The sequence below is a fragment of the Caloenas nicobarica genome, chromosome 1 (assembly GCF_036013445.1).
Source record: "Caloenas nicobarica isolate bCalNic1 chromosome 1, bCalNic1.hap1, whole genome shotgun sequence".
Taxonomy (NCBI): domain Eukaryota; kingdom Metazoa; phylum Chordata; class Aves; order Columbiformes; family Columbidae; genus Caloenas; species Caloenas nicobarica.
In genome coordinates this window covers 25626264-25640124 of record NC_088245.1, presented here as the reverse complement: position 1 = coordinate 25640124, position 13861 = coordinate 25626264, and the positions used below count along the sequence as shown (strand labels likewise).

The 13861-nt window shown below is 36.8% G+C and overlaps 1 protein-coding gene across 3 annotated transcripts in view; it reads left to right on the top strand.

Annotated features, from left to right (window-relative positions):
• CPED1 (cadherin like and PC-esterase domain containing 1) overlaps positions 1–13861 on the top strand; it is a 151334-nt gene that overhangs the window by 117300 nt on the left and 20173 nt on the right. For all 3 annotated transcript variants that reach the window (XM_065632070.1, XM_065632078.1, XM_065632061.1), the window contains one exon: positions 8075–8192. In XM_065632070.1, the coding sequence (XP_065488142.1) occupies positions 8075–8192 (118 nt within the window). The remainder of the gene's footprint in view (positions 1–8074; positions 8193–13861) is intronic.

Below are 13861 nucleotides of genomic sequence, written 5' to 3'. Positions count from 1 at the left end.
TGGGAGAGACTGAGACAGAACTGCCCAGAAATTGGGAGCTTGAACTGAAATCTTTGTTGCAAATCAGTTGAAAGAGGGATGTTAAACTGTTTCTTATATCACAGTGAAATCTTCTACTTACTATAGGAAAGGGGAAAAACAGTTTAGGCTTTGTGCACTGCATGTTCCCAGTGACGTGTCCTGAGAACACTTATCAAATCAAGCACTGTTGGCGTAGGGATTTTTGAACTCCATTAGGGCTAAAGGGGCTGACTAACGTAACTCCATTGAGCTATCGGTAGTTTTGCCTACATCCACTAGAAGAAACTTAGGCACTTTGGAGGATGGCGGCAACTGAGTAAGGGTTTTGAGATGATACATTACAGGTGTGGGTAGTATTGGATGGAGCTTCCAGTCATCTGCTCAAACTGATACAGAAAACAAAAAGTAGAGTCATAAATTGGACCCAAACACTCTAAATCTTTCCTTGGAATCTTAACCTCAGTATGCCCCAAGCCCTAAATAAAGTTAATAGGTGTTCTTGATTTTGTGCTAAAAGTGAAAAACTATTCCTTTTGGTACAGTACATCCTGAAACACTGAGTTCAAATCTGCAATCTTTGCTTGCTGTGAAAAGCAGCTTTAACAATAGCATTAGCAGATGTATATCTCACTGGACTGACTCCTTGGCTAACGCATTTTTTCAGTGCATTACATTAATTGTCAGAGTATTTCAGTTTCAGAAATCATGAATGAACAGTAATGCTTTTCAAGTCATTCTTTCCGTCATACCTTTTCTTACTTTCTGAATGTAGTAATGGCTGTTCAGTCTGGGAAGTTCTACTGTGTCTGTCATAGCTGTGATAGAAAGGTCTTAGTCTAAAATCAAAGGGACAAGTGTCTCTTGCACATAAGAAGGTGTAAAGTATAGATCTCTCTGCAATGTGAAATGTGAGTGCCATATATCCTGAGCACGGGAGAGTAGAAAAGAATGCTCCTTGAAAATAGCCACAAGGTTGTGGGATTTCTCAGCTAATATAGTACATTTTTTACCTAACTAACAGGGAAAACAGCCAGGACCATACCGGCACTTTATTGAGAGAGAACCATAAATACCTAATAATTCCTTTCGTTATCATGTAAAATATTTACTTCTTGCACTGTGAAAGCACATGGTTTTCTCAAGCTGTTCCCCGTTTTCAGATAGTGGTCTTGGCAAAAGTCAAGTCAATTCACACTGAGAGCTTGCACTACAAAAAAAGATGGAGGGGAAGTGGAAGACTAAGTGGGAATCCAAAACTAATGCAGCTCTTAAAGTCTCCAGGTCAACATTACCATCTCACTTTTTAAGCTAAAAAAAGTCAGAATCTAAAATAGCCTCTCTTTATCTGCTATTCCTTGTTCCCGATTTATCTTCATTTTGAGAGAGGAAGAAACACTACATTATTTTCATTCCTTTTTTTTTTTTTCTTGCATTGTGTTTTTAGTTTATAAAACACACAAGCTGGAAATCATCACTGTTCTTTCCTGGGAAAAATATCGTTAGTTGCATTAGGAAAACATACTTGCTAAGAAAACACTTGTGAAATCCATGCAGATGTTAGCTTCAAATATTGAAAAAAAATCTGTAATTATCTTTAAGTACAGTTTGAAATATTTTCCAACACTTATGTTTACAATATTTTATTCTTAATGGAGTTGATTTTCACATCCAGCCACCTGACTTCAACTAATTCTGCTGCATCTCTGAGCTGTTCAGAATCATAATTTACAAATCTCTGCTAGATTAACAATCATGTTTTTTAGCCCTCATGAATATATTTGTTCCATGGTTCACAGATGCAGAACTTTGAACTATTGACTATTTGGGAGCAGGAAGGCAGATGCAGAGTCTAAGTGATATTGTAAGCAGTATTAAACATGATTTAAAAAGGAATTGAATTGCAATCCTTCATAGATTGAAAGGATTCTTTTATATCCTCCACACACATAAGAAATATTAAAATAGCAGTATGCAACTTGCAATATTTTCTCTTTCTAAGTACTGCTCAGTTCTCAAAACAGTTTCCTAGCTTTCTCTGAGGTTAACATTTTCAGTGTGTAGGAAGCCACTTTGCATCTGCTCTAGTGTCAAGATGAAATTTATTTGGCCATATAATCTGTATGTGCTTTGAGGCAGTTATCTTTGTAGACAGGCACCTACTGGGATTTTCAAAAGCTCTTTAGCAGATAGTAAAGATATTGTATAGATACGACATCCTTCTCTAACTGGTTAAAGCATGTGGCAATATTCCCCCAAAAAATTCCTGTGCAGAAGTTTCTGCTTGAGAGAGGAAAACCCTGCAGCACACGGTGTGCTTGTATCCTTAAGACAAAATAATAATAACAACATGAATAGCACTAAGTAAGAACTTGAACACAATTTAGACTGATGGCTGCATCTTGTTGACATTTCAAACTGTTCTCTGATGTTTTCACCATATCTTGACAATATGGCCAGTATCTCAGCTTTCCATATCATTCCTTGTCTCCTGCTGATGTCTGTGCACTGCATCTTCCAACTCTGTAAGTGTCCAGACCCTTTTCTAAAGAACTTTTATGGCCTCTATCAGATCCCTGTGGAACTGAGCCTCTCATCAGCATTTAATGTGTCTCTTTTGTGACAGTGCCTTTGGGGTCATTGAGGAAATACTATCTCATTTTTGCAGATGGAACATATTAGGTTCCTTACAAAACACAGTGGTGGCAGTTTCTTTCCTTTAAAACATAGCTACAACACATGGACACGCTGCTCCACCAGTTCACCCCATCAATCCTGTACTCTCTGTTTAAAGGTTTTGTGTGTCTTTTGATGTAGGCAATGTCTTCATCTATGTCTTAGACAGTGCTTGAGTAATAATAGTTGTAGTTTCCCAGGCAAAAGCAGTAGTGAACTGAAATTTCTGAGGAGACTGCCTCTCTCCTTGTGAGAGCTTTCTAGACCTATTTTATGCACCCAGGAGTTTCAGTTCTATCTAGTTAATTTTGACTGTTCAGCTGAACCACCCTAAACCTCTAAATCTTTGGAGATTCATCTATCACTGAATAATGCAGCCAGCCAGAGAGAGATGGTTGAATAAAACTCAATATGCCAACTGTTCCTTCATTTGTTACTGCCATATTAATAAAATTGATAGAGTGGAACTAATCCATCTGCTCGCAATTTATTCCCTAGCAATAAGATACAATTTCACTATTTCATGATCTCACTCTTTGACTAATTTTATTAGAGTTCCTTCCATAGCATCATTTTTAATCACTTTTCATCCAGTTTTACCTATGTCTAAAATAGAAAAAGATGGACTAAAGAGAGATGAAAGTATTTCATGAGAAACCCAGGGTAGCTTAAATAGAACCAGATCAAATAAAGTCAGCAAGCCTACAAAGGCCAACAGAAAAGTGTTCAAAACTACCTCTTGTACAGGAAGCTTTGTTCTAAAATGTAAACAGTCAAAAGGAATAAGTCAGCCTTGGCATCATCAGGAGGCGATGCAGAGCTGTGGTGCCTCAGGGGAGGTGGCTGGGTGACCTGCCAGGCTGATGGGCAGTGCTGGATGAAGGACTGCAGAGCCAGAGCTCGATGGGTGGAGAGGTCCCCTCCCTTCTTCACTAAGAACTATTGAATGAGGTTTTATCATCTACTAGTTCACAGACATGTGTGGGCTTAGGGTGTTAAAAGGATGCAGGATTTTGGCTACACGCTGGTTGTATGCAATGCTAAAATGAATTCCTGTGAGCTTAGTTCCATTTCTGTTTGTTTAGTTTAAAACATTTGGATATGCCGATCCTTTATTAGTCTGGTAGGAGTAATCTTCAGTGATTTGGGATGGGTACAATCTCAGACATGAGCACCTAAGCAGAAATTACCTGTTTTTTGAAGTATGGAGCCCACTATGCTCATTGATCACTGGGGCTTTTAATACAAATGCAAGAAAGAGTCTTACTGAGAAAGCTGAGAGTAGAGCCCAGATGCTTTGGTTATCTCTCTCACACACACATCTATATGACTTTAAAACTTGTATTTTTTAATATTTATGTACACTTGAGTGAAAATATGTATGTATCTGCATATGCATGTGTGTAAGTATATAACTGAGAGGCAACACAGTGCAGTTATTAAAAGCTGAGCTAAACAAACAAAATTCTTGTTGTATCAGGCACCTAGACAACAAATATATGAAATAAATATGGATTACTAGCTTCCAATTAACAATTTGAGAAAATTGTAAAGTAGCAGATGCAAAAATCTGAGTGATATCTTAAAGGCTAAAACTTATTTCCTTTGTAAAGAGCCAAGTTCATTGTAGCGTGCTCTGAAGAGAAAAAATTCTCATTTCACACAGCAGATGTATTCCAGAAATGTTTACTCTCTAAGTATCAACTGATGTTGACTGAAAGCTATCTAGATGTTCAGAGGAAAGCTTTATTCCTCTTAGTTGTTAGCGTCCAGAAAATCTTCTGTAAAGGTAAAAGAAAGTTTACTAGTAAAATGCCAAATCAGTCTTATAAAGAGTCAATTCTAACTGTGAACTGAAGGATGTAATGTAGGGGAATTTTTCTTTTGATTCTAGTCCAGACATTTCAAGGGTCTTTTAAAGTCTGCCTTCTAAAAAAGGTTTGCAGGGAGATCAGACACAGAGCAAGAGCTGTCATTTAAGTTTACATGCCTGGCTCTCATCTTTGCCATGAGTGATCTTCTGTAAACGTACTTAAGATCATAAGATGTTTCATCTTTGGGCAAGGCAAGAAGGATGTCATGTCACTGCATCACCTGTAAAATACTTTAAAAAATCTGCAGATATTTATAAAAGTCCTTAATGTGGCGAACCTTGGTGGAGCTGCAGTAGATCTATGGCTGCTGCAGATTCATTCTGTACTTTATATTAAATATGTCAATGATGATAAAGGATTGGTCTCCCACAAAAGGATGAAACAAATAAGGCTTGTTCAGTGATTCACAGTATCTTATGACCCTCTAGTTTTAGATGTTAATTACATATTAAACACAAGCTGTGTCCTTTAAAATTCATAGTTTGCATCCTTCGTAAACACAACCAAGTTAAAGGGAATCACTTACATAGTTTGACCTGCATATTGATTGTGAATAATAATAAACCAGCCACATGAAACTGTTGTCATTGATATTGTCCAAGGAATGCAATTAAAATCAAATTATTGTTTGTTTAAACACATACCCTGGGTAGAGATATGAACAAGAAAATCCCTGTTAAGCTATTTTATGGCACTATGTTGAGACCAATGGCAGCACATTCAGGAATTTCAGGCTTTCTTGTGAAGTCCTGTGCAAATTGTTTTACTGCAAAGTAGGATCTTTCTGGTGTTAATGTTAGTTGAAGTAACACTGTCAAATAGCTCTATCCAGTGTGTCCAGACCCAGAGATTCCAAGACAACCTCACAGTTTAACACTAAAAGATACTGTGCCATTCATTTTGTTATAACAGCTTCCCCTAACTATGGAGCATTAAGCAGAGAACAGGACAACTGTGCAACAGAACCCACACATACCTACCATTTCTCTGACTTTTTGTGTACAAAAATGACCTTAACCCTTTGAAGTCAGTGGAAAGATATTTTGTTTGGTTGGTTGTTTGTTGTTTTTTGGTTTTGTTTTGGTTTTTCACCACATAATTTCATGAAATCAGAATAACTGTGAGACAACTATTTAACTTTGGGTTTTGATTGCACAATCGAGGCCCACCAGTATTTACTAAATTCCAGGATGGATTAATAACTCCATCTGTATCAGTGGCACATATCCTACTAACTGTCAAGCTTCACCTTGACAATATTAGGACATACTTGTAATTTTCTCAGTGGTCCAATTTAAGTATAACATCCAAGATGTAGCATAATTTCAAGGGAACAGTGGATGTTATTACATGATAGTTGCCAAATTAATTTTAATATAATTTTTGAAAATAAAAATAGAAATTAGCATACTTCCGTGAAGAAAAGACTAATTAAATATTTTTTTCTGGTTGGAGAAAGTACATTTTCTTTTTCTTTTTGGTTTCAAGAATACTCCTTCTTGAAATGAACATGCTCCAGTAGAAACATGTTTCTATTTGTGTAGCTTGTTTGTAACTCATTAGTATAATAAGCATATGCAATTCTTTAAAAAGACAAATTTTGAATTATTGAACATTTGTGTGACTAATATTCCATTTAGCCAGAAAGGACCTCAACTGCATTTTTCATACAGTATTTAAAAATAAAAGCACATTAAGTAATGGTTCCCATGGTTAAATTTTCATAATATTTTCTTCTTTGTCATAAAACAATCTTTTTCACTCTTTTAAGTCCCAGTTTTACAGCTTTTTGGTTTTCGTGAAAATAACCCTCATCCCATTCTGCTGAGCTTATCGCAGCACAGAAGTGAGGGTCAGACAATAAAGTATGAGATAGTAGATGCTATTTCTTAAGCTAACACTGACCCCAGAATGCTCCTATCTTCTTATGAAACAATCGACAGCAGCACCAGTTTGGGCAATGTGGTCTGGAGGATGAGTATTTTTACAAAGTGATTTGAAGAGAGATTCGTCTGAACTAATGTAGATATATGCCTCAGAATTGTTCTAATTGTTATCTTTTTACAGTTGAGGGAGAAAGGCATTTTTAGGATGTGATTCATTTTATCCTAAAGTGCACATCTAAAACAGATTTTAAAAGTGTCCTAGGAATGCTGTTTCTCTTCAGAAATGATAAAGGGAAACTAGAATGAGCAACTTGCACAGCTCTATATACTGCAAATATCTAAAATTATCAAAAGAATTGCCCAATGTCACAAATGCAGTGATGTCATTTATACGTGTCAGTGGATGCCTGAACATTATAACTGTAAGGCACAAAGGTGATACAACCCACTACTTAAAATGTAGGAACCCACATGTGCTAAAACTTATGGTAAGGAATCACTGTTTATCTGGATATTTCATCTGAAATTCTTGGGAGCTGGCAGCACCTCTGGCCTTCCATGTCGAATAATGTTCAAGTTTTCTAAAAGCCAATAACACTTTTCACTTGCAAATTTTGAGAAAGTTTATTTCAAATGGAGTGATTGCTATCCTAGGTTGTTACTGCTAGATTTTTAGACATCTTGTATTAATTAATTCTCATATGCATTTCTGCTAATCTCGATAGTGTTTATCAGAAATTATCAAAATGTGAGAAACAGCCCCTCATGAAGTGTGTTTACAGTGTATGTCGTCGCATTAGCAGTCTCTAGTTCTTTACTACATGCAGTCAATTTAATAACTAGTCCATATTTCTGTATCCAACCATAAACATAGACAAAATATTTTGGTGTTAATTGTGGATCTTAGTGAACTCTTCTTTAACTAGAACATGATGAAGAAAGGTCAGATTCTTTTCTGTGAAGAAAAGTCATTAAAGGTGAATGTTTTAAAACAGAAATATGTTCATTATTTATGTTACCCTTACGGTAGTGTCTGAGGTTTACTATGGATTACATTTCACACGAAGACCCACAAGAAGATTATATTTATAGTTATATTAAAACCTTTCTGTCAGAATCCCTAATAAGTTTTTGTAACTGCTCTACTAGCTCAAACCTTTTTCCCTTGAATTTTTTTTTTCCTCTTTTCTTCATGCACCTGTATCTCCTGAAGTTAATTTGGGGCATTTCGTCACAGAAATGTATTCCATATGTCTGCAGATATGCATACAAAACTGCTAAGGGCATATAGGTAGAGATGGTACAATAAATAGAGACAACACGACATTACATTAATGTTATATATGTTTGCCTTAAAAATTTTTCTTGTATCTTTAGCAAATGTAGCGTCTCATACATTTATTGCAGATTGGGATGATTTATTACAAAACCATTGTATAAATGGAAAAGGGATTCTGAATTTCACGTCAAAAATATATCTTGAAGAGCAAAGGCTGAATGAATTGCAGAACCAACCAACCCCAAATAATTTTTTTCCTCTTTAAATGTCCTTGAAGAGGATTTCAAAGTCATACGGATGGGTGTAGTGCTGTCATTTTCACAGATTTCATTTTAATTCAGGACTGTGGTTCTCTAATTCGTCCAGAGGAGTCCTGTGGCTTGCAGCCTCTGTCTCATGAATACCTCTCAGCAATTTCACAAACAGTGTTTAAGACCTGTGAAGCTGGAGACACAAAAGGTTTGTACTTAATCTTCTTTTTTCTGAAAATGAACTTATGCACCTCATCAAAGTAAAACTAGAAACAATGTTTCTTCTTTTCTATGAACATGCAATAACCTACACACAATAACTTTAACTAATCACTTGTAATAATTACAGATTTTAAAAAACACGTTAATTTGTTTCTAAGGCAATTTTTGGTTAAAAAGTTTCTAATCAGTGATCTACCACTGCTTATGATGTTGCCATGTAGCCTTTAAAATACATTGCAATATTTCCATCAAAACAATTTAAAATAAAAATTCTTTATCCTAAATGGAAGGGATTATCTCCTCCAAACAAAAATTAGCATTAGAAAATGAACATAACATTTTGATCCATTTGAATTTTATATTTCCACTTCTATATTGGAAACACAAGACCAGCTGACACTTTCAAACAGCAAAGCATCTGGGTTTTTTTCACATTTCGAGACCTTAAAAAACAAGATGGACAAACCAAACATTATACAATAACCAACACAATCAAGACACCTCTTTGGTTGCGTGAGAACCTGGATTACAACAGAATAGCAGACAGGTATTCATATCTAGGTCACAGATGCATGAAGATTTATGCAAGTGTGCTTTAATAATCTGAGTAATGCACAAGACAACTCAGGCATGCAATCTTATTCATAGCTGAATTTGTTGCTGGATTAGACAATAAGTAATTCTGTTCAATTCTTTATTAGACAAATGAAAAATAACTCAACACTCCTGTATGGTCTCCTAACACAATTGTATTTTTAATCTTGCCATAAATAGAAGAAGCGTCTCACAGCAGTAAATTTGCAAAAACTCATGGAATAATCAATACAGAGTAAAAGGAATGTGGGAACTGCCTGAATGCATTACTTTGTGTGAACCAGAGAGGCATACATATATTAATTTTGTGTTATATGAAGGGAACACAAAGATGAGACACTGTGGTACCTGGCAGCATATTTTAGCCACACAGCAAGTTGTGAATCATAAAGAAGCACAACTCATCCTATGCTACTATATCAGGACATAAAGTTCTTGACTAGGATGCCCAAATCAAATCAACAGAAGGGTCTTTCTGGGGCAGATTATCTGTTTCTACTGATATATAACATGTTTCTTTTGAATATTGTATCTAGCTAAGTGAAGCTGAATAGAAGGTGTCTTTTACAGCCTTCTTGCAACTACTATATACATTTTAAATGGAAACAAACTTCAGCAGATGTAGTCTCAATGGACAAGTGTATTAAACAGAGAAGAATAATTTCTGCTTATAAAGGGAAGATTGCCAAGAGGTGTCTACTAAGCCTAGAACTGGGGTTTACAATATCTGGCAATGAGTGGTTGTATAGTTTTAATGTACGTCACAACTTCCAAGTGGAACTGGAAAGCATTGCTTTTTGTGGAAAATTGTTCCAAATTTGTAACAACTGAATGATATCTGATGCCTGGCAGTTAACATTTTCCTAACACGTATGGGAGCAATTGCAAATTCACAGCTAAAGCAGCAACATCTCTTTTACTTAAATGAATTTTAAGAGAAGCCAAGCAATGTCTTGTTTCCTCTCGGAAGAAAATCCAAAACTTCTGCAGAAGTAAGGCAACCTCATACGTTGTTCTTATACCAGGGAACAGCTTAGTTGTATAGCGATACCGAGGTACTACCACAGAAAAATGTACCTATGCTGGCAAAAGCTTGTGTTTGTACAGACATAGGCAGAGAGAGAGATGAAACCTTAAGTCTCACATTAATGTAAAACTCAGAAGTCTGCTTTGCAGTTCAGTACAACCAGGATTTTGTGCCTCATTTCTAGTCCTTTGATGCAGTGCAGAGGTGGTAGTTCAGGGTCCAACAAAAGGCAGAACTGGCTGCCTCCCATCCTCGTCACCGTGGCACTCTGCTTTGGAGGAAGCTCTGCTCTTAATTCACGCAATTTCTTTCTCTTTCTCTCTCTCTCTGTTTTTTGTTTGGTTTGGGTTTTGGGGTGGTTGTTTGCTTTAAAAAAAAATACAAATTGGAATATTCAACAGGGGAAGTTTCTCTCTTTCTATCTGGTTTGGATCATGGCATGAACTTACGGATTTTGTAGCCACAAAAAATCCTTTCTTCCTTCAGAAAATGCACTTTGATTCAATGGCATTTGAACCAGGCTATCGTAGGAAAATTACCTCTCTGTTCAGTATTGCTGCATTATTAATAATACAGAAGTCAGCAGGCACTAACCATGTGTTTGGCTCCTCAGAGAGAGAGAAAAAATTGACAGAAGCCAAGAGAACCCAAAATTGTGCTAAACTCCTGCTACTGCAGTCTGTGGAAATTTTGTGTGCAAACAATTACAAAAGCTGCTGGGTAAGAGATCACAGCTTCACTTCTAATGTTTTGCCTCGCTGCTGTGACGTGGTTTAGTTGTATCCAGCTTTCCACATTTTCCACGACTGTATCCAGTTTAACACAATTCTGTAGGAGCTCCATCTTTGCATTCAACAGCTACCTGGATTTAGGTCCAGCAGAGACTTAAGCTGATATTGAATTAAATGAGTGTCTCCTTTGATTACAAAGAGTAAATTTCAGTTTGGATATAAGTTTGCAGGCCTGAGGCCATTTATTCTGTAGCATCAGAATCATGTTCTTTAAAAATATTTTTTGTTGTTCATAAATGCAACTAAAAGAAAAAAAAAATCTATAATAGATTCATGGATAAAACATGTTTTTAAAGACTTAGGAAGCCAAACAGACACCAAATGTAAAAGTAAACTAGCCATAATTCAACAAGCTGTCTTTAGCATCAATTGAGGTTAAATATTCATATTTGGAGTTGTCAGCTTAGCATTTTTTTTCTTTTTATATGGATAATTGTTTGGCACTATAGAAAAACGTTGATTTTGTTCTTGAAAGCAAAATATGTGTACCTGTGGCTATGAAAATGGGAAAGTTGGAATAAAGATAAAAGAGGCTGAAAGCCCTGTCCAGAAGAAACAAAACTATCAAATTAAGTGTATAGCCTTTATTGGTTAAAACTTTTTAACTTTAGGCTATTATTTTTAAAATACAAGATAAACAGTCCTAATGATTTTTTTAAAGTATATTTATTTACATACCATTTTAGGAAAACAGTTTATGGGAGCGGTGGCAATGTTTAATCTCATATCTTAAGCAAAAGATGGATGTATGCAACTGAAAAACTGCTTTAATGAGCCAAAAATCCAGTTTACTTTCAGTCTTCCTGTGGAAAATCTCTTATCTACAGGCTTTCATAAACCTTTGTCTTTACCGGTTTTTAATTTGGGGATAAACCTAAAGTAACAGCAGCTCGCTCTTTCTTGCTCTCAGTAAAAATTCATTGACTAACTGTTGTGAAGTTACAATAGGAGAAGTTAACAATAATTAAATTAATTGCATAAATTTACATACATCATTTTAAAAATCCATATAAATATAAAAACTGCAACTATTCTATTAGCATTAAATGTCAGTGCTTCCTATAAACATGAACTTATCTCCATATGTCCTTGTTCTCTCATTGTTTTACGTTTTCCACTAACCTTTAGCATATGCCAAAAATTGACCTATTTTTTTCTTAATATACCTAAAGAGCTATTGAATATAAATCAAACACTATTTGAAAGAAGCTTTTCAAAAGTTACTTATCACTTTCAGTAGCCGAAATTTAAACTTTTATTGTTCACATGTTTCAGCCCCTTGATAGTAATTTTATACAGTTCTACTTTTCTAGTTTATTACCTAAAACCAGATCAGCTCATAAACGTACAGGATGTTAAGAAGAAAATACCATAAAATGAAGGATCTCAGATCATAGAATCATATAAAGTCCTGAGTTGGAAGGGACGCACAAGGATCATCAGTTCCAACTCCTGTCCCTGCATAGAACAACCCCAAAATTCACACCACGTGTCTGAGAGCATTGACCAAATGCTTTTTGAATACTGCCAGGCTTGGCTGTTATAGACATTGACAGAATGTTCACATATTTGGTTTGAAAGAAAAATTATGTGAGGAAAAAACTGTCCAGTTTTCATTTGTTTTTTTAACATAGTGATAGTCTCAATCCAGACTTCAAACCAACCAACCATTCTGTCCCTACTCTGTCACCCAAAAGGCATAAAGCGGTAAAATAAAGGTATTTGCATGGCATCTATTGCTGTGTCATCAGAGACCTTGCACTTCGCAGTCTCTGTGAAGCCAGGAATGACCCTTTAGCCATGGATTGCAAATGGGGCGCAAAGGAATCACAGAATCACAGAATCACAGAATGTTAGGGATTGGAAGGGACCTCGAAAGATCATCTAGTCCAATCCTCCTGCCAGAGCAGGAACACCTAGGTGAGGTTACACAGGAAGGCGTCCAGGCGGGTTTTGAATGTCTCCAGAGAAGGAGACTCCACAACCTCCCTGTGCAGCCTGTTCCAGTGTTCCGTCACCCTCACTGAGAAGAAGTTTCTTCTCACATTTAAGTGGAACCTCTTGTGTTCCAGCTTGAACCCAAGCTGAGGGCAAGATCCATAACTGGTGACAGGAATCGTGGAGGGTCAAAGTGTGCCTGGCCCCAGCGGTGGCCAGGAAGCCACAGCCTGGAACTGCATGGTGGTAACACTGTGGGATATATTCTGCCCTTAGTTGTACCAGTGCAGGCTCCCAAACAAACAATTCTTGGTGGCTTTATTTAGAAGTACATTTTTATCTGCTAAAATAATTTGTCCAGCTACTTACCAAAACATTTGCTTGGGTCTTTTGCTCAGTGCAAGGACAGGCTGCCTCCCTGGAAATTCCCTAGCTCCTGAGGCAGCAGCCGACTCTCCCAAGGTGCTGGGATCCAGCAGGGTTGCTTCACTCAGCCTCCCACTCAGTCCCTGACCTGATAAACGTCCACAGGCAGCAGCCTTGGATTTTTGCTGTGGCTTCTTGTGTAGCAGCAATCTATCACACACAGTGAAACCACCCAGCTGGCTGCTGAGCTGCTGCCCCGTAGTAGTGGCGGTCACCAACTCCAGGATCAACTCTGCAAACATTTGCTTTTGGAGCTGTTTGCTGGGCTGCAATGAGAAACCCGGCTGTGCCAGCAAGGTCTGATAGCATTGACATAAGGACCTGGAGGCCTCTGCATCTTTCCTTGTGCAACGCCTTTAATCAGCAGCCAAAGTAGGTTTGTCTGGCAGAGGTACATTGACACTGGGAGATATTGTCAAGATGATGCACTTGTTTGGGTGAGAAAAGTGGTTTTTGTGTTACTCTGAATATAAAAGCAACTCAAAACTTTTCTCTCTTCCTTCAGAACATAAATACCTCTGACTTCATGTAGGATTTTGGAAATTAATAGCTTTAGAGAACCAAAATAATAAAATCTTTCAACCTTAGGTAAGAGATGCCTAAAACCCAAGGAATTTTTGTAATTCCACTTTATGCTCCTAATATGTAAAATCATTTTTGAAAATAGGGATCAGGCTCTAATAAATCACATAGGTTATTCACCTCACCTTATTTTCAGCCTCTGAAATGTATACATGTAGTCTGGGGTGTTCTCTGAACTCCCACAAATTTAAGTAATCAGTATTTCTGAGGTAAAGTCATCCTCTCTCACGTGTACATTATCTGTATAATCTCATATTCGTGTTTCTGTCAAGGGAGTCTCATAATTTAGCTTCAATC